We start from the raw sequence: 24,795 nt of genomic DNA, 5'->3' as shown, positions 1-24,795 counted from the left end.
TCTTAAACTGGTGGAACTTTAACAAGACAAAATACCCACATCTTGCCAGTTTTGCAAGGAAATATTGTGCTGTACCACCATCTTCTGTGTTTCCTGAAAGATTATTTTTTGAAGCTGGGAATTTGTGCGAGAAGAAGCGCAATCGATTGCTTCCAAGGCGTAAAACTTTTATTTCTCTATCACAACTTAAAAAAACAAGAATAGCCTTTTGTAGTATAACAGAGACATATTTTGCGATTGTAGTTCGTTTTATATGTTTAAACAGTTGCTTAGGTTAATCAACATTTCTTTTTTGTTATAGTAAAAGTGTAATCCTAAGTGGAAATCAAAAACTTTTTATTATTCTTGTAATTCTTATTCTTTTTTAGGCCTTTACTAAAGTTGGTATTACATTTCAATTTATTTAGGCTCCATATTTTTTCAATTGCACTTTGTTTTGTAAAATGAACACTAGCAAAAGTTTATGTTCCAATTCGTTTATGGTCACAATAAGAACTAACGTAAAATGTTTAAACTTTTTTTGTGACTTGTTTTCTGCTTTTTAGCATTTATTAAAGTCTATAACTTATTTATTTTGCATAACAAAAGTACAATTTAATTGTTAATGTTACTTGCATGGCCATCAAATTATTGAAACTAAGTCTTGTGTATGTAGCTTAACTTTTTTTTCCAGCAAGACATTCGTTTTTTTGTGTTAGCTTAAAAAAAAAATATTCTTAAAATAAAAATGTATTTATTTACTAAAACGTTAAAAATATTGTTCTTATCATTTTTACGAAATAAGTATTAAAATGTTATGTAATTATTATTTATTTACTTATATTGTATTCACATAACACGCAGATTAAATCTTTCAGATTCCAATTATTAAAATGTTCGGACTCGGCCGAATCCAAACTCCTAAATTGAGATTCAGCCAAATCCAAAAAGATCACTACTAAATAGTGTTACGAAATCGATCTCGTAATTTTCACTATTACAATTCAGCCAAAATAATGAAGTTGTTTGTAGACAACGTTTAGAAATGGCTCATTGTTGTTTAGTTTGCGCGCTGTGAACGGCTCAAATCTGTTATTATTTATCTTTTTATTGTGTTATTACTCTAAAGTTTTGTATGTTTACTTTTATGTAAATAAATTCATTACTCAACATTTTGTATAATTTTACAATTAGTCAGTTATTAAGTATGTGGGTTTATTAAATGAATTATTTTAAATTTAATAATGGACGTAGTGTTTAAAGGATCTAGTAACAGAGTATGTACTAACTAGGTGCTGGCTTAAAGATAGGATAGAACAGTATCGTCAGTTATAAACCAGGCCCATGTTTTGTATTATAGCATCAATACCCGATTTAGAACAGCAATCTTACTAACATACATTCTATGTATGAGTATAAAATAAATTGTACGAAATTTTGAAACCCAACTTAACTATCAGTATAAAAAACTAGGTAAAAATTATCTTAAGCAAACATAAACATTTTAAGTAAAAAAAAAGAAATCTAATGGACGATTTTTCAATAGTACGGTAGTTAATTTTTTTAACCCAAAGCTAAACTGTTAGTTACATTCTGTTTGCTGTAAGAACGTAAGCTTGAAGTATTTTATAAACCATAAATAAAATGAGAATTAGTTGTTTAAATATTTTTTCTCTAATGTTACAAGGTCATTAATTTTTTCAAAAATGAACGCTAATGGTGTTTTATATTATACTGGGATAATAGACGAATAAAAAAAAAACAGTTTATTGCACAAAATTTATTAAAAGAGTCATAAGAAAAATACATTTGATTGCTTATAGTACAGGCAAAATTTGTCAAAATAAAGTCATGTATAAAAATGTTTTAAAGTTAAACCTATCTAAACTTTTATATAGCAAATTGATTTTTGTATTAGGCATACTTTAAAATTTACTCTCGTATTTTATATTTTTACAGACTACTTAAAATTTTAATACAGTCGTGAATTAAAAAAACTATCTTCTAATGTGTATCTGTAGTTTTTAAACGCAATATTTCTTCATAATATGAGATAATTTAATCAAGTTTATGAAATTTAGTCAAACAACGCTTTTAAATGTATAAACTTTTGATCACTGTTTTAAGCTATTAAAAACTTTAACTATTTAGAGAGAAAAATGGTTAGTTAGAACTAAATCTTTGCATGAGTTGTTGGTGGCAATTGTCGCAAACTCTGACTGGTTTGGATGATGAAGCTAGTGCCATCTGATTGTCGCTGCATAAATTGCAGAATATCTGACCACACTTTCTGCAGTGATGCTGTTTAAAAGAAATTCGAACTATTATTTGAAAAGATAATGATTAGAAAGTATGCATTTAAGTTGTTATGTATGATTTTCGAAAGTTTGAAAAAAAAAACTTTTTAGTAAAAATATATTTTGTTATACAAAATAAAATAAGTTATCAATGAAAATCACATAAAAAATATTTATAAAACATTAAAACAGTTTATATAACCAAAATTAGAGTAACAACTATTAAGAAACTTTAATTCTGTTTTTTTAAACACTCTTTATAAATATGTTTGTAAATTTGAATTCAGTCAAAAGGTTAACTAAAAGTAAACATATAAACTTCGAGTTTTCAAGTAAAAAAATGCTAAACTAAATTTTAAAAGAACAACTAATTACACTAATAAAAGGTTAATATCTACAATTTAAAAATTCACCTTACGACGACTGATGTTGAAAGGTTTAGCACATAAAGTGCATGCAGTCACGTGCTTGTCCTTTTCCCATTTTTGTGACAAATTCTCTCTTTGAACTTCTTTGATTTCTCCTATTTCTTGTTTAGACCTTATTATATAAAATATTTAAATTTATTTGTGTTTAAAGTAAAAAAAAAATCATCATTACTGCAGTGTTTTTCTTAAAAGTGTGTATAATTTTTAATATTAAAGCACACATGTTTTATTTACAACCTAATTTTCGATTAAATATAACCTCTATATAAAAGATTGTTAATAAATATTCATAAATTGTTCAAAAATAAATTGTTCAAAAATAAATTGTTCAAAGCTTAAATGATATAACCTTTTTGTACAGTTAAAGCCACTAATTCTAAAACTTGATAGAGCATAAAAAGCATTCATACTTCCCTACTAACAAATAAACCAAACAAACTGTCCGAGGTGGCCGGCAAGATCTTCGATGGTCAACTCGTGCTGCAAGTTGACCTGCTGAAGCTTTTCTCTTTCCTCCTTCACGCACTTCAACTGTTGCGTCACAACGACCAGCTCGTCCGCCTTCTGACGCAACATGTTCTTTTCTTCCTCGGCTGCCGCCACCTGCGACTGCAGCGCCTCCCTCCACTCGCGTTCTATTTGCAGGTTGTTGGTGTGCGCCGCTCTGATGAAATAGTTCTCAGTTGAATAAAAAGTGTTCATGGGATGTTACAATTTTTGTAAGACTTTTTATCAATTTGAATAAATTAAAATAAAATATTTGATTTGTTTGTTAACTAAATATTACAATTCAAACTTTCTCGTTTACAAACATCATAATTTTATTAAAACTTACATTGGGCAAATTTGAAGAAACTTTGAAAACTTAAAATAACAAAACATTTCTAAAATTTATTGATTGATAAAATTAAGACTAATTACTTTTGTTTTTCACTCTGCTCCAGCTGGTTGTTAAGATCTTCAATTCTGCTTCTGGCTACTTCCATCTGCTTTTCACTTTCTCCTATTCTGTTCATAACATGTTTAAATTAAAAAGTATAATTCTGGATGTTTTCTATATAAATTTAATAGTGTTAAATATTTTTTTTAATTAGAAGTTTTAAGAGCAAAAGTATTTAAACCAACTTCAGTTGGATATATAAGGGGTTGTTTTAAATTATAAAACCTAACTAGTATACTTTTCTGATATTTGACTTAGTCATTAAACTATAGACTTTTCTGTAAAATTAATATACACATATGTAGAAGTAAAAGTCTTTATTTATTTAAACTTCATCATTGATAAATAAACTCTAAAAACTAACAAATCACTATGTAATTTGGTAATTTAACTCTTTATGTTTTATTAAAAATAACATAAATCAATTTCAAAGTTCTTTGTCAAATCAATTTTAAACTTCTTAGTTAAAACAGCACTTTAAATAAAGTAAAAACTCTAAAAGCGTACCGTAGGCTTTTGAAAAGCACCAAACAACTAGCTCTAAATACTTAAATTTTACAACTTTTAGAATTATAAGGTTTATAATCTGTGTTTTTAACTAGAGATGATAAACTTTCATATGATTATTTTCAAAAAAGAAAAGCTAGAAAAAAAAATCTAAAAGGCTTTTTTTCGAAGTTCAAAATTTACTTTTATTCAGTTATAAATTATTTTCAAAAACTATACTCAGGGTTGGAAACTTTATCAAGGTTTTCAAAACTTCCTCCAGGTTTCTGGGTCCATTTTTAGTATAAATTAAGTAAAGGTAAAAAATTGTGTTAAATAGTGTAAAATCATTAAAAAGATACTGTAAAGCTACTTTAAATGTGTTTTTTAATAAAAAAAAATTGAGGATGACAAAAACTTCTTATCTATATAATAGATTTTTTGTGTCAAACCGATATTTTATTACTTAACATGTAAAAATTGTTTAAAATTCCAAGTTTTTTAGTGATTTTTGTTTAAAATTTCAAGGTTTTTAGTGATTTTCGTTCAAAATTCCAGGTTTTTCCAGGATTCCAAGTTTTTTGGCAACCCTGTATACTTTTAACATATTTAAGAAGTATTTATTGGTACAGTAACCTCTCACTTATTTACGCACATTGTGTCCACAGAAAAAGTGCGTAAAGATATGAGAGATCGTAAAGAAACGAGAGGTACCAAATATACTCACTATAATGGCTGTTTTTTAATATTGCTTCAAGTTAAAAGCAGACTGGGCACTTTCCCGCTTTTAACTTTTTGTTTACTTCATTTATAAATATGAAAACAACAGATAAAACTATACATCTATTAAAAAAAAAGGATTTGAATTTCTATAAAATAATAATAATACGAATAGAAATAATTTTACTCTTTTTAATAAGTAGAAATTATCTTTATCTTTATTTATATGTGACATTTATATTCTATTCTACTTAGCAAATTCAATTTATAATTAAGAATTTCTTTACAATTATAAAATGGTGTTTATTAATATATAGGGCAAGACTGCTGTATTATTTCTTTGTGTTAAACTCTCATTATTTTATTATACTTTCATTATTAAACACAGTCATGTTTAGTTCAGAATTTTGATTTAATCTCTTATTATTAACAAAATTTCTGATATACTGAGGTATAACTAAATGTTTATCAATTAGTCAAGGAACATAAATTTACAAAGTCTAAAGATATAGAGAGGTGTGTTAGCATTCAAAAACATATTTTAATTTAAAAATTTACATTAAACCTAATTTGTGCAATATTTAAAAAAAATAAAAAATTTTATTTTCTTAATTTTATAGAACTCTGAAATGCGTAACTAAACGAGAGTGCGTAACGTCACGAGTGCGTAAAGATCTGAGAGGTTACTGTACTTTCAAGTTAACTAAATTAAGATCTATTTTACAATATAGCTAAAATAAAAAATAAAGATTTGTAATGTTTTTTTCAAAAAAACCTAAAAAATTAAAAGAACCAAAACATAAATCAATAAAAGATAAATAATATAAATACAAACAAAACTACTCTTTATATATAGTCAGACTACATCAACTAACTGTTGTTGCATTCTAACAACTTTTGTAGCAAGTTTTTGGCTTTCTCCTTCTAGTTTGAATACCATTCGTGATTTTTCCTGTTCCGAATTCGTCGTTTCCTTAAAATAGCATACATTTAAAATTTTTTAAACAAAGAGTAACAAAAGAAAAACTATATCATAAAATTATGAAAGAGTCATAACAAATTTGTAAGCAAATCAACTTACAAATAATGAACATTTTTTAATCAAGTCCTAAGATTTTGTAAATTTAGTTAATAAAATACTAAAGCTTACGTCAAAATCTGACCATGTTTTAATAAGTTTATAAAACAATAAAGGTAACTTAGTCATTCCACCTGAAGCCTGTTGTACAAATCGTGATTGATGGCTTTCACGTTGTCAAGTTGCTCTCTTAACGTCAAAATTCCATCTTGCTTATCGAAAACTTCTTTTTCGAGCAACTTTACAGTCATTTCCAGTTCTTGCTTGCTGCTTATTTCCTGCTGTAGTTCATTTTCAACTTCCTACATAAGTAAATATTACAAATTGATATTAATTATAACTTAAATTTACAAAATTATCAAAAAAATTCTAAATAACCCAATTTTTATAAACTACTTGAACTTTTTGTTTATATTCTGTTATACGTTTTGGTGTTTAAAAAAATAATAAACAAAGATCTCTACTTCAAAAGGAGGGTCACTATAATTTATTCTTTCAAAATTTAATCAGTAAACAAATTTTCGCCCAATGAGCTTATCAGTACTTACATTAAAATTTTATTCAAAAAGAATCACTTAAAGAATAACTTTGATCAAATAGAATATTTTAATGTAAGTACTGATGAGTTTATTGGGCGAAACTTTGTTCACTCACTAAAGTTTTGTAAGAATAAACTATTTGTTTATACTTTAAATTTACAGTTGAAAAAAAAAGACTTTTATCATTAGAACTTTAAAAATTTCTTATAAACAGTTTTTATCATAACAAAGCTTAAACGTGAAATAAGTGTATGATATTAATTAAATAAACTAAGTTTAACATTAAAAAAACAACCATTCTGTGATTCGTTTCTTGATGAAGATCTTTTTGTATGCTCTGTAGAAGTTCGTCCAGTGATGTTTTTGAACTTCGTAAAGTTTCTCGTTCCATATCTAAATCTTTTTCTTTTTCCTTTGTATTATTATAAATCATTAAAAAGTACTTCAGAAAGTTTTGATATTAAGAAAATAATTAATTTCAAAATATATAATACTTTTAAATGTTTGCGAAACTTACTCAAGGTGCTTAATATGTTTTTGTCGTTTGTTGTTAATAAATACTATAAATAATATTTTAAACTAAATCTAAATTAAGAAAATATAGAAACTTATCACTTCGTTCTCACGATTTTAAATTTTTATAAAATTGATAAAAATATTAATCCAGATATAAACTGATTTTATAAAAACTTCAAACCTTATATGACTAAACTGTATGTAAATAAAATGTTTTTTATTTTTAGTTAAAATTTTAACAAAATATACTAAAACCAATTTTAATATCGCATTTTAATAAGTAAGTTGTATCATTAGTTTTAAAACTACAACAAATATCATCAAGCACCATTTGACCTTTTGCAAATCTTACAAAACACTTTAAGACTAAAAGAGTTTTTTAAACAGCAGCTGAAAACTCTTCTTTTAAAAATAATAACAGACACCAGTTTGTAAAAAATAACATACTTGGAGTGTTTTAATATGATTAGCAGCCTGATTTTCCTTTTCTTCAATAATTTGAATCCTGTCACTCTGTAGCTGATGAAGCTGTATTTTAGCTGCTTTTAATTCATTTTCAAGAGCCATATTACAACTTTTCAACATCTGGGATTTTTCAATCAGTTCAGAGTTTTTAGTTTCTAGGTGTCTAAAACAAAGTAAACTATAAAACTCACATAATCAATTCAGTATATAATTATACAGCCAAACTTCAATGAATTAAAAAAAATATTTCATGTGAACAACTAGTTTTGTTGCATTCATAAATTGTTGCTTAAACGAAACAATACTTTTACAAAATGTAAGTTTAAAGCTAAGCTTAATGATTTTTCAAAATATAAAAATAACCTATTTCTTTCTTCTAGGTAGTTTTTTTGGTCAGTTAACTGTTGCATCATGTTTTCATTTGTTTCATTTTCATGTGTTTCATCAACTTGTTCATTAGTTGTGGAAGTTGTTTTTAACAGCTTGTTTTGTTCCATGTATAGACTATAATCTATTACTGTAACCTATAAGTTAAAAACAAATTCTAAAAAAGTAATCAAATTAACGAACTTATTCGTATTTATTTCTTAGTAATTAAAATACTCTAGCTAACTTAATTTAAAAATTTTAGTATTACATAACCACAATTTACTTTTATCATATCAACTTTATGATTGTGAAAATAAAATTTCGTAGTTATCTTTTGCAGTTTACAATTAAAAAAGAAGTATTTTGTTGATACGAACCTATTGTGATAGCATGGAATATTTTAAATATAAAAATATATACATAGATCCAAAAAAATAAAGCTACTTAAGAATTTCATAAGCAGTTTATTAATTATAAATATGTACTTTAGTCAATACTTGTTTTAACTTTTAAAATAGTCTTGACTATCTGAATCTTCAACCTTAACGTTCTATAACATCATCTCTGATGAACATATACATTAGGGTTGGTGCTTGTAAAAAAGCGATTTTCAAACTTTCAGGTCATGAAAGTTTCACACGTGTGATTTATCAAAAAATGCCTTATATAAATTTAATCTGATCTAAAGAAAACTTTACGATGGAAGCGTATCTCCATTTTGTGAAAAAAAATTCAAATTACTGATAAACTACCCTAATGCTGATAAATTAAGCTCTAGATACCACAAATAAAAATTATACCTTATTTTATATCCTGGGGTAAATTCATTTTTAAGGGAGTTTAGCAAAGGTTAAAGGAGAAGAACTCATTTAGTGTATTATAATGTAATAAGAACAAAAGACACCTAAAATTAAAAGCAAGTTCTAACCTTCCATTCAAACGAAAGCTAATATTAATAAGCTTAGTTATTATTTTTTAAAAAGGTTATTATCTAACATTCAACTAAAATTTTAAAGTTGAACTCAAACCTTTATTAAATAACCTACTTAAACTAAAGTTAAGGTAATAAAAGTATCCACTTTGCTTTTTTTTATTAGAAAAAAATATCTAAAGTCAAGCTAAAACTCAAGTTTTAACAAAATTTGCGTAAGTTAAAAAAATACTTAGCTTTCATTTAACTTGAAACTTTTCAAAATACATTAATGACCTTACAAATAAACAAATTTTTTTTACTAGTTTTACTTAGACAGGTATGCAATTTTTCAAGAAAAAGTACCAAACAACACTGATTCTTACTTGATTGTCGAGATCATCACCTTTCATACATAAGTTGGCGTCAATACAATTTAGCCCAACCAGATGACCAATTAGTTCAGTGCCTTCTTCCGATATCATAAACGCATCATTTTCATACCACTCACTACATAAAAATATTATTAGCTAAGAATTATTACTTATTCGAGATCTTACAATATTATTTACATTTTTTTATTAAAAAACATCGACTATTTTCCAGGTTTATTAAAATGTGTTAAGTTGTTGTAAAATATGTTTTTTTTTGTAAAAAAATAAAAAAATATATATTTTAGTTCTACTTATATCTATACACCTCAAGCAGTATAACTAAAAACATTACCGATCAATGTAATAAGTTTACAGCAAAAAGACGTTATATTAATATATTCATAACTTAAGTTTGTCGAATAACATTGGAGTGTTAGGAATCGAACTTCCTAAAGTCCACTAAGTTATAAGTTGTTTAAATAATAGTTCATTTACAATAATTTTATAAAGAAAAAAATATTTTTTCTTTACTTTAATTTAAGCTTCCGTTTATGATTTTTTTAATATTTTTAATAGGAAAAGTTACAACAAAACTAAGAATTAAATACTTATTATACAACAATTTTAATGGAATAAATTCTAGTTTGAAATGTCTAGATTTAGTTTATAGCAAGTAATTGATTTACTTAACTTTTCAATGTTAGTGATTAACAAGTGTTGTACTTAATATTAGTTATTAACCCATAATAATGATAAGGCTTATGTTTTAATAAGTACAGACATTTTTATTCTTTATCTAATGTTCTTTTTTGCAACACATATATTTTACAAAACTCCTAGGAGCTGTGTTCATTGTTTAACACAGAGAAACGTAGGTTAGTTAAAAAAAGAAAAGCTTTTAGATATAAAAAATTTAGCATCTAAAACTTGAAATAATAAACTATATAAAAATTTGAAGCTTTTAAGACATGTGTAAGTTAAATAAAACAAAAAAATATTGCATTAAAAACAATACATTGAAATTAAAAATATTTTTTTACGTAGAAAGGTATATATTTTTTAAATATACTGTTGATAACTATATAAAATTTCCTCGACAACAAACAAACTATATTTTCGAACTACAACAAGAAACGCAAACAGACAAACCTAAATACTTTTTTGTTATCAACAATTAGTTTCAAATGCTGAGCGAGCTTTTTCTGCATCAAAGCCATTCGAAGCCAGGCACGCCCCTTTCCTAAACTCGTCCTAAAAGGAATATATTGAGAAATTATGATACATTATTATTTCATCGAAACAGGTAGATAAGAAAAAACTAGTGTTTTAAGAATTGATTCGATTTAATATAAAGTTTTTTTTTAAGTAAAGTTCTAATTTAAAACAAATAATAATATAATAAATTTTTACAATAATTAAAAGCAATTTAATCAAAAAATAGAGATCCTTTAACTAACCTAATGTTTGGAAGATTTTTAATATTGTTCGTAATATCTGCAACTTCAGAGTCAATTTTTTCCAAGCTTTCGAGAACCCCCCAGAATTGTTTGTTCGGTAAAAAGAATGTTTTAGGTGCTGTTAACATCAAATAAAACACTAAAATATATAAATCAAACTATATATTTTAAACTTTTGAATTTATTTATATTTAGTTTTTTTAGACTCGTAATTAACATTTAAAACAAAAGTTTCTTAAACTTGGTGACAAACAAATAAAAACAGGCATACTATAAATGGTTTACTTAATTTAAAACTTTAATGTTTATAATTTTTTAATTTCGAACTCACGTTCATTCTAAACTTTTATCTTTCAAACTGTTTTTTTTTGCTCAATTTTTAATATTGTACATATATAATTTTCATCTTCTAATTTTAAGCAAGCAAATTTTTTGTTCCTTTGTTGTTTTAAACATGCTGATTTAAGATTTTTAAATTAGTTGGTTGTTTATTTTTAATTTTGTACTTTTATAAAACTATACTTTAATTTTTTTTAAATCAATTGAAATAAACTCAAATTAATTGCATTAAAACTCTTGTTTAATTAAACTTTTGTTTAATTTTAATATCAATATAAGTTTAACTAGATTACATTAGATAAGATTAGTTTAACTTCATTAGTTTCTATTTACAGATGTGAAAAAATAAAATAGTAATAAAAAAAAAAAGAACCACACTGATTTAGGTACGTAAAAGTTAAAAACGTACAAGTTAGTAAATTAAAAGTTTGAAATCAATGGGAGTTAGAAATTGGTAAACTATAAATGATCGGCGACAGTTAATAATAAAAAGTAAAAATAACAAAAGAAAGTTTAAAAAAGTATATGTATTAATTTGTATTTCGAAAAAAGTTACGTTTTAATCCATTCCGCATTATGTATTCCATTATGACAAAAAACTGCTGCAGTGGTTTATTGTCGCTGTCAAGTGTGTGGCCAGCTGACAATGAAGATTCTATCAGCCCCTTGATGCTGAATCGTGCCATTCCTAGATATATACTAAATTATTACACAAAAATTAAAACTTTTGTTTGTTCTTGAATAGTTGTAGTTAAACCTGGTTTTCTTTTTTAAATATTTAATATTTTGAAGCGTAAATTTCGAAATATTTTGTATTTATTTTTGAACGTTAAAAAAATTATTATTGTAAATATACTTAGAAGTCAACGTCTACAAAACTATAACAAAAAAATACTAAACAATCAATTTTTTGAAAAGTTTAAAAAACTACTTCATTTTTTATTTAAGGAATTTATCAAACTTTAATCAATAATGTTTTTAAGAGTTAATGAAAATAACTGAAGACAGTAGTTTGCACACAAAAGTTATTGCTTAAAAATAACATAGGTAGTTAATAAAAAATACTTTAGTTTTGCGCTTTATAAGGCCAAAATAAATACTAGTAAAACTAAAAACTAAAGGTAATTTAATAACTTTTGTTTAAAAACTAAACAGCTAATATAATCGCAACCAGTAAATATAAAAATTTAAAAAGTCAATTAAGTTGAAACAAGTTAAACAACAAATAAAAGTTAAAAACATTAAAAAAATGTTAATTAATTTTTATATTTTACAGCAATCTGGTTATCGGCTTCAGCTAAACGAAACTGTTATTCAAAAATTATTATTTTTCAGTAAACTATTTATCAAAGTTAAAGTCAGTAATGTAAATTCATTCAAGTTTTTCTGTTTTCAAATTATTAAGCTCACATCATAATTCTATAAATGTTGTTTTACTAATATAAAGTTTAATAAAAAACATATTTACTTATTATATTACAATGATTATAATAAACATCGTATTTCAAAAACTTTAATGGTAATTTATAACGTTTATCTAACTAAACTAAAAATCGATATATTATATGATCGTAAATAGATTATTGCTTCATTTAGCCTTATTTATACAAGGCACACCCCACCCAAACACAAATAAAATACAAAAGCAAATTTTTGACAGTTATAGATTTTATAGAAATTTATAGTGTAAAAAATAAGTCACCTAATTTGTTACAAAATTTTTTTACCAAGTAAAAATTCATAAAGTAGTTTGAAGTCATTATACTATTTTAGTGAAATGGTACTTTTAATTGTAACTATAAATTTATGTAAATTTGATATGGTTTTATTGTTTCAGATTTTCTTATTGTTATTCTTATTGTGCTTTTTATCCTAAAAAACTTCAAGTAGTAAATAGTTTTACAATTGTGCAAAAGCACTGCAATATATTCAAGTATTCAAGTTTAGCAACAAACTGTATAAAAAATTAATGTAAAAAACACTTCTAAATAGACATAAATAAAATTAAAAATAATATAAGCTGAACTTCATCAAAGCAATCCGGGTATTTTTGTTTTTATTAATTTTAATTATGTTGTAACGAACCCATTAGATTTCGTTTTTCTATTTTTAGTTGGTTTTGAGTTTCTAGTTGACTTTCATCTAAATTTGAATTAACTTTATATTTGTTATTTGTTTCTGGATTAGCTTCTTTTGCATTTTCATTCGCTGTTAAGACAATATTCAAAAAAAAGTTACTATACTTATAATTACCAGCTTAATAGTTGTGGTCAAGTTATAATAGAATAGTTGAAGTTGTTAGTTTATAGTACTAGCAATCTGATCAAGTATTTTATAATACAGCTTTTAACATACTTTTTTTTTTCCTTTTTCTTATTGAATTTTGTAATGTTTTAGTTTGTAGAAATTTTATGAATAAAACATCAAATTTTATAGGAATATTTATACAAAATTATTATTTTTTAATCGGCTAACTCTTTAGGTTTACATAATAATATAATGAGTAATACCATACTTACAAACTAAGTACAAATTCTAGCATATATTATATGAACAATATTATTTGTTTTTGAAAAAAAAATCATTCATAATTAAAGAAAAACTAATGTATAAGTTTTAATCATACGAACGACAAATGAAATATTGATAGCGTTTAAGTAAACCACACTAGATTAGACATATATAAATTCTGTCTAGTAAATATAGGGTGATTTTATTAGTGGTTAATTTAAAATATTATCAAGGCTATGTTTAGTTTTATATTGATATTTCAATAAAATTTTATTTGTATTAAGTTTATTAAATAAAATTAAAACATTTAGTAATTATTATTCAAAATCCCTTAAAACCGGATTTTTTTAGCAAAATTTAGAAGCAATATATATTAAGTACTTTTTAAAATTAGTGTAGTTAAGCAACATATCTCTGACTAAACTATATATTTTTAAATAAAGTAATGTAGTATTAGATAAAGTCTTAAACCTAATTTTTAGAGCCTAAACTAAACTTTGTACTTAAGGAATTGAATAAATTGGAGATTAAAGTAAAACATATTTTAAATGTTCCAATTATTTATCTTCTGGGTAAGCAAAAAAAAAAAAGGTTCATATAGCTTAATTCTCATTGGCCTAAATAATTACAATATTATTTAAAAATAGCTTGAATTCAACCAATAAGTTAAATTAGTTCCATTAGGTTTAAAATCCGATGGTATTTAAAAAATATTGCTATATGTTTCACTCAATTAATGCAAAAGTTGTTGTTTAACAAAGCTAAATATTATTAGATATCAGATTTAGTTTAGTGTATCATACCATTAAACCTAATAAAAATGCTAGAAACAAAAGCATTAAATTTTTCAAAAAATATTTGTTATAGTCGAACCTCGCACAATTGGCATGCAACTCTGCTGCACGGGACTAAAACCTTCTTCAAACTCTTTTAAACACAACCAATCACCTACAGCCGACACGTTGAACTTGCACAAGTACAGCGTCTCCATTGCTTTCAACGTTTCACTGTTACTGTCACCATACTTGCAAGAAACAGAAGACATGTCGTTAACGAAGTTTGATGACGCGTCACTCGCCATACCTCCGGACACGGCGTCTCCCCAAAACTTCGTGCTTGACGAAGACGATGGGACATTCCAACGTTTGGAAGATCCAAACCTGATGGGGTACAAGTCATCCTTCAAAGGAAGATTTTGAGGTCGGTTAACTAAACGGTGATCAATGTCAATAGCATCGACATCTTCTCTGTTGCTCATCTGAAATCCATTTATGGTCGATACCTCCTCTTCAATTTCGTCGGTATAATCGAACTCTTGTTCTTGACTCATGCCACGGTTAAAAGAATATTTTTCACGAAGTCTTTTCATGTACTTGTCAAAAAAATAACCTCCACTATTTCGGAAATTAGATTTACGCTTTCTGTTGATTCTTAGTTTTGCTTCAGAAACCAAAGAAGGAGGTGAAAGTATTTTATCTGGTTGGTAGCTATAAGATTTTTTTAATGAAATTTCAAAATCTTCATCTTCGGAATCTTCGATTGGACCGGCAATTCCGCAAAACGTGAGCTTCCAGCCGTGACTTTCCTCGATTCCCTTAAGCTTGTCGACCCTTTTAATTGGACTGTGGTCATTTGAAATATTATTTAGGGATTGTGAATATTTAGGAGATAGTTCTTTGTAATTTCTTGGATAAAAAGCAGCAGCAAGTGCAAGCTTTTTGTCAGTGGGAGAAACATAAGATTGCTGTCTTTTCATTAGTTATTTCACACAAATGTCTTTGTTTAAACAACACTTTATATGCAGTAAGTTTCAAAAACACTATTCTAGTCTTTAAACCAAAAGTCATTAAATTTTACAATACAACTACCACGCTTTTTTTCTTACTTACAAATTATTTTGAACATAAATTTAAGTAGTAAAATATGTAAGTTTGTAATAAGGCTGTATAAAACAAAATCTGTAATTTTCTTACTTCTATCTAGGTTTTATCATCTGAACAATATAAGACATAAATTAATCGTTTTGAAAACTATTTAGTAAAATGCCAGTATATTATTTCGAAAGATATATTCTTTAACCAAGCTTTGTTGACTAACCCTTATTCTTTTCAATAGTAAATAAACATAATTTTAATAATAATAAGAATTTATCGAAAAACTAAAATATCTAAATCAATTAACGATGTTTCTAAACTTGCTTAACACAATCGTAACTATTTATCAGTATTTTTAAAAGGTTATGGTAAATCATTTATAAATGTTAATGAATTTTATTTAAGTAAAAAAAAAATGTGTGTAAAATATTTATATTTACGTATATAACCTTTGGAAAAAAAAAAACTAAAGTTATAAATGTTAACATTAGAACAATCTAGTCATCAAATTTTACACGTATCAGTAGTTTGAACCTTGAAAAATAAAACTTTCATTTTTAAATTTTATCTTGGCTAAACAAATTTACTTTGCCGCTACTATTTTTAATAAAATATTCAGTTTTTTATGAAATAGAAAATAAATGAAAGTATGTTTGAGCAAAAAACATAAGTTAAAATATTATATAATTGAATAAAAAAAATCTATACTAATAAGAATATTTCAGCTAATGTACGTTTCATAACTGTAATAGTTAAAAACGTTTACTATCAGAATGATAAATCAAATTTTTTATCTAATTTTTTACATCATTTGCATCTTTAGAACAAAACTTAATTGATACTTTTTAAATAAAGCTTTTATTGTCATGAAGTTTTAAATATTATAATGCTCTATAAACAAGTTATGACATATTCAAATTACTTCTTAACCTGTGCTTTTAACTTAAAAAAACCTAAATATAGAAACTAATCTTAGCTAGAAAAATAGGATTTATAGACTAATCTTTATTAGTCTTTTGCCTATTTTATTCTACAAAAATAAATTTTTTCACAACACATATTTAAAAAACACATATTTAAAAAACTGTTAAAAAAAATTCAAATACTATCTAGAAGAAAGTTTCGTTAAAATGCTTCTGACAGAGTTTAAATTATTTATAAAGCTTGAGACAAACGAAGAAAAAAGTTTTAAGAATTACGTCAGTTTTTTAGAATACAACATTTAAAACAGATAAGATTATTGACGAAACTTTAAAAAGAACAATAAGGAAGTTAAAACAAAGACTTGGTAAGTTAGAAAAAAGAGATCCTAATACTTTTTTAAATTAAAAAATATATAAAATATAAAAACAAACGAACTTTAATAAACGTACAACATAACTTGTAATGACATAAAAGTAATTAGTAAATAAAAGACTCGCTTTAAAGTATTACTACAAACATATAAAACTAACTTAATTTATCTGATTGTAACAATAATAAAACTTTCATAACTAAACTGAATAGCTTAAATTTAGATGAAACATGCTTTAATTAAACTTTTAATTTTTAGAACTATATACATACCAGTATGATTCTGCAAAAAACAGCCTTAGTTTATAGGTTAAATACATTATACTTTATTTCTGTACTTAATCTAATTGTTTTAGTTGTTAACATGCTTACAGAGTCGTTAATTAAAAACAGTTAAAAATCACAGCTTTATACGTGTTCAACTCCCAATGTTCAGATTTAGAAGAATATGTGTAGGCATTGTTTTCAATTATTTAGATAAGAATACTATAGTTTTCAAAATGTTTTGTTTTATTTAAAACTCTTTAGTAAGAAGAGTTTTACACCGTCAACCTATATTATAACTTTATCATTTTGACATATATCACAAACATTTAACAAAATTAAGGAGGGCTATAAAAAACTATATTAATCAAATTCTTAAGTCATAATAGCGCAAAAAAAAACTAATGAACAAAAAAACTGTAAATTATTCAAAAAATTAAATTTTCAAAATTTCATTTAGTCAAAATTTATAAATATTTTGAAAAACAAAGTTTTGATAATTTTTTATTAGCTATTAGTTTTCTTAACGTAAAAAGTGACTTAGTAAAAAGCTATGTTTCAATATAAAAACGCATTGAGAACTTTGTTAGACAAAAAACTAGTTTTTTTTTAGTTTGATTTTGATACACAATAATAACTAAAGAAACATGAGAATTAAGTAATGAGGAAAAAAAGCTAGTTTCACAGATTTTAAGAAAAATAAACAGTTATTTGGCTAACAACTGACTTTACTTAATTGCTGCAACAGTTGTTTATTTATTTATTTTCATCATAAAATTAAATTACATTTTATTATAATATAAGATTTCAACAAGCTTTTAAAGTTTTAGCATAAATTTTTAGATGTAAGTTAAATTATTTTGCTTTACTTTAAAAAGTGCTTAAAACCAGTACTGTAATTTATATAAGTATATATTGCAACATAAATAAATATTTCTAAGATTTTCTATTAACCTTTTTTCATACAAAGAACATATCTTACAAAAACGTACATTTAAAATCATAATATGTTCAATGCATTGAAAAATGCAAAAAAAATAATGTGAAAGTTTAGAAGACACATTGTTAATGTAAAACATTTTTTAGTAACTATCAAAAATCGTATCCGATATAAAAATTAATTTTATATACTTACGATAATATTATACTTTAAAATTATACATACAGCTGTACAAAGTGCTTAGTATTATTTAAGAAAATAGAGGCATTTAATAAATAAATAAAAACAACTTAAAAACTAAAGTCTTACTTAACTTATAAAAAGCTTTAAGACTTTTTTTGTTATTGGCTTGATAAAATACAAAATACTACTGTAAACAACTTGATTATTAAAAATAACATAGTGAAAAAGTTAAAAATATTTTTTTATTATATAAAAAGTTATATCTATTTCAAACGTTTTTGCCTTACCCTTACATTTCGAATAAACTACCAAAGTTTCTTATTTTCAGTATTCAATCCTTTGTACTTTATTTTTAAATCGAATTTAATCATGTCACATATTCTTATCATTAAATCATTAAATTTGTGTACCTTGCAAAAAATATATCGCTTTTTGTTTATTAATTTAGGACTAGTTTTTGACTATTTATTAACTAAGTTATCAGTTACTTTTCACCACTTTTAAGTTTCGTTACAACTTTAAAGATATCTGCAATCAAAGTTTAATGGTTCCGTGAGGAAGGTGAAAACTAAAATAATTACTGAAAAAGACCATTTAACTATTTAATTTAACTATTAAATTTTATTTAAAAAAATTTCATCCTAAAAATTTTCCAAACAATTTTGGAACTTTCTTAGTCTTAATTTTATAAATTTTAAAAATTTAGTCACAAATAACTTTTAAAGTTTTAATTTTTTTTAATCAGAAAGAGTGTAAAGAGATAAGATAAATTAGTGTTAAAATATAAAATCAGATGATTTTTTTTTCAATCTTTGTTAGTATCAGAAACTTTTTACAAAACTGAAATATCTCAAAAACCAATTACAGGGTTGACACAGATCGAACTGAAAAAAATTCCTGACTTTTCCTCACTTTTATAAATCAAATTCTTAATTAAAACCGGTTCAAAACTAAATACTTTAAAAAAATTAAGAATTTAATTTATTCAAAAAATTCAATTAAAACCTGAAAAAATGAAAAATTGCAAAAGCAAAACTTTTAGAAAATAACATTAGTAAAATGCAGTTTTTAGTGATAATAAAATTTCTTTTTAAAAGCATTTTTATTTTAATTTTCATGAATTTCCTGATCTTTTCTCAAAAATCCCAATATTTTTCTGAATTTTATCTTTTTTTTTGTTTTTCCTGACTTTGTGGCCCTGAAATTATTCTTTTATGTAAAGAATAGACTATAAAATATAACTTAATTTTTCAGATAAAGTAAAGGTATATTAATATATTAATTTGAAATACAAAGTTTGTTATGGCTTAGCATTGTTTAAAATTTAAGTTAAACTAAACACTAGATCTGAATGGATCTAACCATTGCTCTCCAAAATCTGGATCTAACTAGATTTTAACTTAAAAAATAAATAAAAATCCGGATCAACCTCTTGAGCATTTGAAAAAATGGTCCTATCTAGTTCTGGTCGGATCTCAATCTAAATTAAAGATATAGATCTAGCCAAGCTTTGCCGTATCCAAATCTTTAATCTAAATTTAGGTCTAACCTGAACCAGGTAAAATCATTTTTTAAACATCAAGATCAAGCCCGAACCAGAATAAAATCCATTTTCAAACTAAAATTTGCAAACTATGGTCAGGTCCAAACAGATCCAACGTTTCAACTTGGTAATTAACTAATCTTAACTATAAAAAGTAAAACTAACTAAACATTCTTCGTAAAAAAGTACTTTTTAAGTTAAATGTGTTAATAATATATGCACAATAAGTCAAAAAATAATCGTTATCAATTAAATCTGTTATAGGAACTTTGTTATGTTAAAGATTTATTTACTAAATACAAAGTTCAAAAACTTAATTTATATATTCAATGACAATGTGACCACCCTGATTAAAAATTCTTTGATTTAAAAACTTACAAGCGCCAACAAAAATGCTTTGAAAAGTTTATAATATAATATTTTTAGCATAAAATTGTATGTAACTTTAGTATAGGAAGACCTCTAAATGTTTTAAGTACATTCTAAAGCAAGACAAAACAATTTTCCATTAATAAATTTTATTGCAATTTGAGCTAGCTTGCGGAATTAACATATTCCCTTATCGAAAAAGACTTAAATAATCATAAAATATCTGAACTTAATAGAGTAATACTTAATCAAAAAACACAAGTAATAACCACAACTAGTAATTAACATAAAATGGAATTTTTTAACAAAAAATTTTAAACAAAAACAAAATTAGTTACTTAAATATGTTATAGTAGTGTTCGATTTCTATCAGGAGAAAGTTGATTATTTAAATTTGGTTAGATTTTCAAATTATTAGAGCTTCTGTAGATAATAAAATATTACAAAAACTTTAAATGTTTAAAAACTCAAAACAGCTGTAAATGTTACTATAATTTCTAAATTATGCACAATTTTTTGCAATTTATTTAATTGAAAAATTTTATACTTTTAAACTAACTTGATAAAGAACGTTTGGCAAATGATTTTAGTGAAGAAAATGATGAACTAAACATAGATGGAAAAGTTGCAGAATTGAGAATAGAAGTTGACTGTGGTTGTGATTTACGCTGGCTAGCAATATCCACGGCATGTTGATCACTTTCATCAGACTTGTCTTCAACATCATTATTCACATTTTCTTTGTTTGAGTTTTCGTTCAAGTTAAATTCAGTTGACTTGGTATTAGTCAAGTCATTTTCTGTCAAGCTTAAATTTTGTTTGTTGTCTGCTGGACTTACTTCCATTTCATCAGTCTCCTGATGATCAACTGTTGCTTGAATTATTTCCATTTCATATCTAAATCAATTGTTTAGTTTTTACAAAGAAAATTTAACTTAATGTACGTAATATATTTTTAAAGCTATAAATACACAAAACTACAAATATTTAATTTGACAACAATTTTATACAAATTTTAGAATATAAAATTGAAGTTTGGAAGGTTAGTTTATGATTTTTTCAACATAAATTGATTGTAGATAATATACAGAAAGGCTTAATAAACAACAATTTATCTAAACAGAACACAAAAAAAAAAGGAATTGCTGTCTGTAAGATATAAGAATCTAACAAAAACACTATGGTTAGTTTAGTACAAAAAGCTAATTAGTATAAAAAACTTCAAACAAATTTATTAGTTATTTTATCTTAACTTTAAGTAGCAAAATAAGTTTCTTATTATTATTTTTTTATGATGTTGAATATTTTTTTAGTTTTAAAAATCATTTTTATTTGTACTACATTTAAAAAATATCTAAAGAAATTTTTGGTCCTAATGGTTAAAAAAAAGTAAAAAGCAAAGAGTTAACTATAAGAACGGCTTTAGTTATTAAAACATAAAAGACCTACTTTAGCATTATACCTATAAATTAAAATAAGTAAAAAAAAACTAGTTATAAAACAATTATTACTAAAACATTAATTACTTTAAGCAACAAAATTTTAGAGAACATCTTTTAATATTTTTTTATATTAATAAATGAATGTCTTAATTATAAACTTTAGCCAAAGTCAATGAAGTATGTTAATTTAATAATAGTATGTTTTATTTTATTTAGTACTAAATTGATTCTTAAACCTTTTTTTTTGTCTTATGCTATAAAAACTATGATGTTTCCCAAAAAGTTTCTTAAATTAGTTTAAATACATAAGTTTCGTAATGAAATAAATTAAAATAGTATATTTCTTACAATTTTATAAAACTTCAATATTTTGATAGAATTTTGAATATTTAAAATAGTATTGCTACTAAACATCAGTGATAAAAGTAACAGTTAATTTAAAAACTATAAAATTGAATAAAGTAACTATAGTTTTGAAAAAAATTTACAAAAAAAAACATACTTATAAAATGTTAGATACAACCTTGACAACAAACAAAAATTTTTATACTCAACAACAAGTTTTTTCTATTTTACATTAATAGTTACTTTGTTATTTTATATTTCAAAAACAAATTACTTTGCTTAATTTATTTTTCTATTCTAACTCAGAAACTTGAGTCACACAAAAAATAATACTTTACTGAATTTCATTAAATTTGTATAAAATTGTTTATAGGTTTTGAAGCTTTTAAACAATTTGTAAGCAAAGCAAAATAAAATAAATTATGAAGGAATATAAATGTGTACAAATGAGTTAAAACACATACATTGCATATTTTAAAAACACAGTTTAACATTTTAAACAGAATTCCTTTAGTGTACATTTATTGCTTTGAGATCATGAACTTTAATGACTTACTTAAAATGTGTAAAACTATAACAGTTAATGCAAATGAAAAAAATATAAGAACGAAGTATGTATACTTAGTCATTAAAAGTATTGGTTTTTTCATTGAGACATGTAGATCTGTATCATCTGAAATCATTCCATAAGCCCCTTCACACCATGATAAAGAAAATGTCCATTTTTTTAAAGAAGTATACATCAGTATTTTAACCTCTTCTTTTACGTATTTTTCTACTTCAGATGGCATTATATCATTGTATTCTAAAATTAACATTTTTAACTTTCTTTTTTTAATAAGTTCTTGGTCAACATGTGCACCATAAACTTGAGTAAATTTAGGTGCAAAGTCTAATACATAACCATACTGTGGTCCAGATATCCACAAAACTTTAGTTTGGTCAATGCCAGACTTTAACAAAGTACTGACTATAGTTTGCACATGCTTAAACATGTATGGGTGACCAAAAACCATTGGAGTTCGATAATCAAAAATTATTTGTTTTTTAGTTTTTATTGCATATGCTGCAAAATCACTTAAGGCCATGATTTTTTGCTTTTTAATTTTATCTTTTTTTCGTTGTGAAAAAGTACTTACAGATCCATATGGGTCTGAAAGCAAATACCAACTTCCTGCATCTAACATCTGAAGTTCTTTCCAAGTGAATGATTCTGCAAGATTGTTTTTTCTATCAGGAAAAACTTTAGCAACATTTGTAGTTCTGGTTAGAGTTTTATCATGAATTAGAAATGGTATTCCATCAAATGAAATAGCTACATCTGCTTCAAACCCATCAACACCTGATCGTTGAGCTTCTTGAAACGCCAACAAAGTATTTTCTGGTGCTTTTTTAATATTTCCACGGTGAGCAAAAACTTTTGGTTTTTTAATGTTTATATTGTCACTGATAGAAGGAGAATATGTGCATACAAGTACTAAAATTAAGTTAATTGAAAATAAAGTTATCCAAAAGTTTTTTATTGACTTTTTTTGAACTGAAAGTTTAAAAAACCATAAATGGCTCATTGTAACATTGAAACATAAATGTAATAGTGGTGCAAAATACATAAAAAATAATTTTACAGTTAAAAGTTCAGCTTTCCATATACAAAAAGTAGTTAAATATCCTATAATTGCAACAACTAACAAGAATATTTGGAACTTTTTATTATTAAAAAAGCGGAAATTTTTAAGCCAAAAATTTTTTATAACCAAATTTGCTACTGAGAAAAGTGAATATACGAAAGCTGATGATATTAAAACTAAAATTATTTCTCCAAATTTAAAATGAATTCCGAGAACTTGATACAAGGTACTATTGAATACTTTAAAATCATTTGAAACTGCAATCCATGACATCCAATAAAACCAAACAAAACTAAGTAAAAAATATTCTATCTTCATTTCTTATGCTGCAGGTATTTTGTTATTTTTTCAATATGTGGTATACTACAGCATTTGTCTAACTATCTTTTAATGGTTGTTATCTAGTTGAAATACTTTGTATCATTTTAATTTAAAATCAATGCAGCCTGTAAAAAAATTATAGTTAGGTAATCATAATTAATCCACTAAAGAAGATTAAATAGTTTTTTAAAATCATTTTACATTTTATAGTCAAACTCTTTGTAATTTTTAACAGTTAGAAAACATTTAGTGTACATTTACTGTATAGTAATAATAATTTTACCTTACAAGTCTATGTAAACCAAAATTATAGTATTTAACTAAAGAACTTAAAACAGTTTAAGTTAGAAAACAACAATTGCAAAAATATAGGTTTTAGGTTACATTGAAATTATGGTTAAAAGTAAAGATGTTAAAAGCATGAAGTTATAATAAAATCTTGTTTTCTTTATAAAACTTAAAAAATTTCTTATACCATTGAATTACTTGAAAATTTTCAATTTAAAACATGATTGAAGGCATAAACTATATTTACTAATTAAGTAATTGTACAGTCTTTAGAAAACAATTATAAATACAGGAAGAATATTGACAGACTTGTGTTTTAATACCTTGAGAATTCAGTAAATTATAAAAGTATATTAGAATTTCAATGCTAAAACATTATTTCTATCTTCACAGCTTTGGCTGTAAAAAAGTTAATGACATATTGTCAATTAATTTAACAAACAAATACTTTGTTATAAAAAAGTATCTTTGTAATTATTACAAAAATTTATCTACAAATTATAAATATTTTTATCCTAAATACTTAGGTAACAAATTTATATTCTAAACTAATACTTTAAAAATAAAAAAACTTAAACAATTGCTTATGAATTCATTTTTTAACCCTTGTTGATTTAATTTTAATTATAACAAATTTAGTTGTCATGTAATACTTTAATTAACTTTTTTAAAAGTTAGATATGTTTGAGCTAATTAAAAACTATTCATTATGAAAATATTTAAGAGAAATAATAAAACAAAAACGCTCACAACTATGTTCAAAGGATTGATGTGGAGAATAAAAAGTTTGGTCATCTAGCTACACACCATTAACTTATTAAAAACCTTTTGAGCTATTTATATATTTTTTTAAATACAATAAAAACTTTATAATTGATATTTTTTCTAATGTACTAA

At 24.5% G+C, this 24,795-nt stretch overlaps 2 protein-coding genes across 3 annotated transcripts; both read right to left on the bottom strand.

Annotated features, from left to right (window-relative positions):
- Positions 1-1,822: 1,822 nt before the first annotated feature.
- Positions 1,823-20,774, bottom strand: LOC145841737 (RUN and FYVE domain-containing protein 2-like). 2 transcript variants are annotated; one of them, XM_082949091.1, is made up of 15 exons: positions 20,434-20,774; positions 12,983-13,105; positions 11,454-11,585; positions 10,559-10,676; positions 10,251-10,352; positions 9,114-9,237; positions 7,812-7,972; positions 7,431-7,611; positions 6,763-6,879; positions 6,063-6,230; positions 5,726-5,823; positions 3,626-3,712; positions 3,144-3,368; positions 2,690-2,816; positions 1,823-2,280 (listed from the first exon to the last, which is right to left on the bottom strand). In XM_082949091.1, the coding sequence occupies exons 1-15, from the start codon at positions 20,762-20,764 to the stop codon at positions 2,143-2,145; spliced, it is 2,232 nt and encodes a 743-aa protein (XP_082805217.1). In that variant the 5' UTR covers positions 20,765-20,774; the 3' UTR covers positions 1,823-2,142. The 2 variants fall into 2 exon arrangements, with proteins under 2 accessions (XP_082805217.1, XP_082805216.1); XM_082949090.1 differs by lacking the exon at positions 20,434-20,774 and adding an exon at positions 14,282-15,496.
- A 1,215-nt stretch (positions 20,775-21,989) lies between these two features.
- On the bottom strand, positions 21,990-23,729 carry LOC145840348 (glycerophosphodiester phosphodiesterase domain-containing protein 5-like). Its single transcript, XM_082947582.1, has one exon. It carries the CDS (start codon positions 23,605-23,607, stop codon positions 22,183-22,185), a length of 1,425 nt encoding a protein of 474 aa, XP_082803708.1. The 5' UTR covers positions 23,608-23,729; the 3' UTR covers positions 21,990-22,182.
- Between the last annotated feature and the right edge of the window lie 1,066 nt (positions 23,730-24,795).

This window comes from Thalia democratica, chromosome 7, assembly GCF_965202585.1.
Source record: "Thalia democratica chromosome 7, ktThaDemo2.hap1.1, whole genome shotgun sequence".
Classification (NCBI taxonomy): Eukaryota; Metazoa; Chordata; class Thaliacea; order Salpida; family Salpidae; genus Thalia; species Thalia democratica.
The sequence above is the reverse complement of the archived record's forward strand: the minus strand, read 5'-3'. Positions and strand labels throughout refer to the sequence as shown.

What these genes read in the sequence shown, in the direction of transcription:
- LOC145840348 (XM_082947582.1), bottom strand. Translation starts at nt 23,607, where the DNA reads ATGAAGATAGAATATTTTTTACTTAGTTTTGTTTGGTTTTATTGGATG.
- LOC145841737 (XM_082949090.1), bottom strand. Translation starts at nt 15,164, where the DNA reads ATGAAAAGACAGCAATCTTATGTTTCTCCCACTGACAAAAAGCTTGCA. An exon ending in GATAACAAAAAAGTATTTAG is followed by an intron (nt 9,238 to 10,250) that starts GTTTGTCTGTTT and finishes ATTTTTATGTAG; the next exon opens with TGAGTGGTATGAAAATGATG. An exon ending in CTTGCCGGCCACCTCGGACA is followed by an intron (nt 2,817 to 3,143) that starts GTTTGTTTGGTT and finishes TTATATAATAAG; the next exon opens with GTCTAAACAAGAAATAGGAG.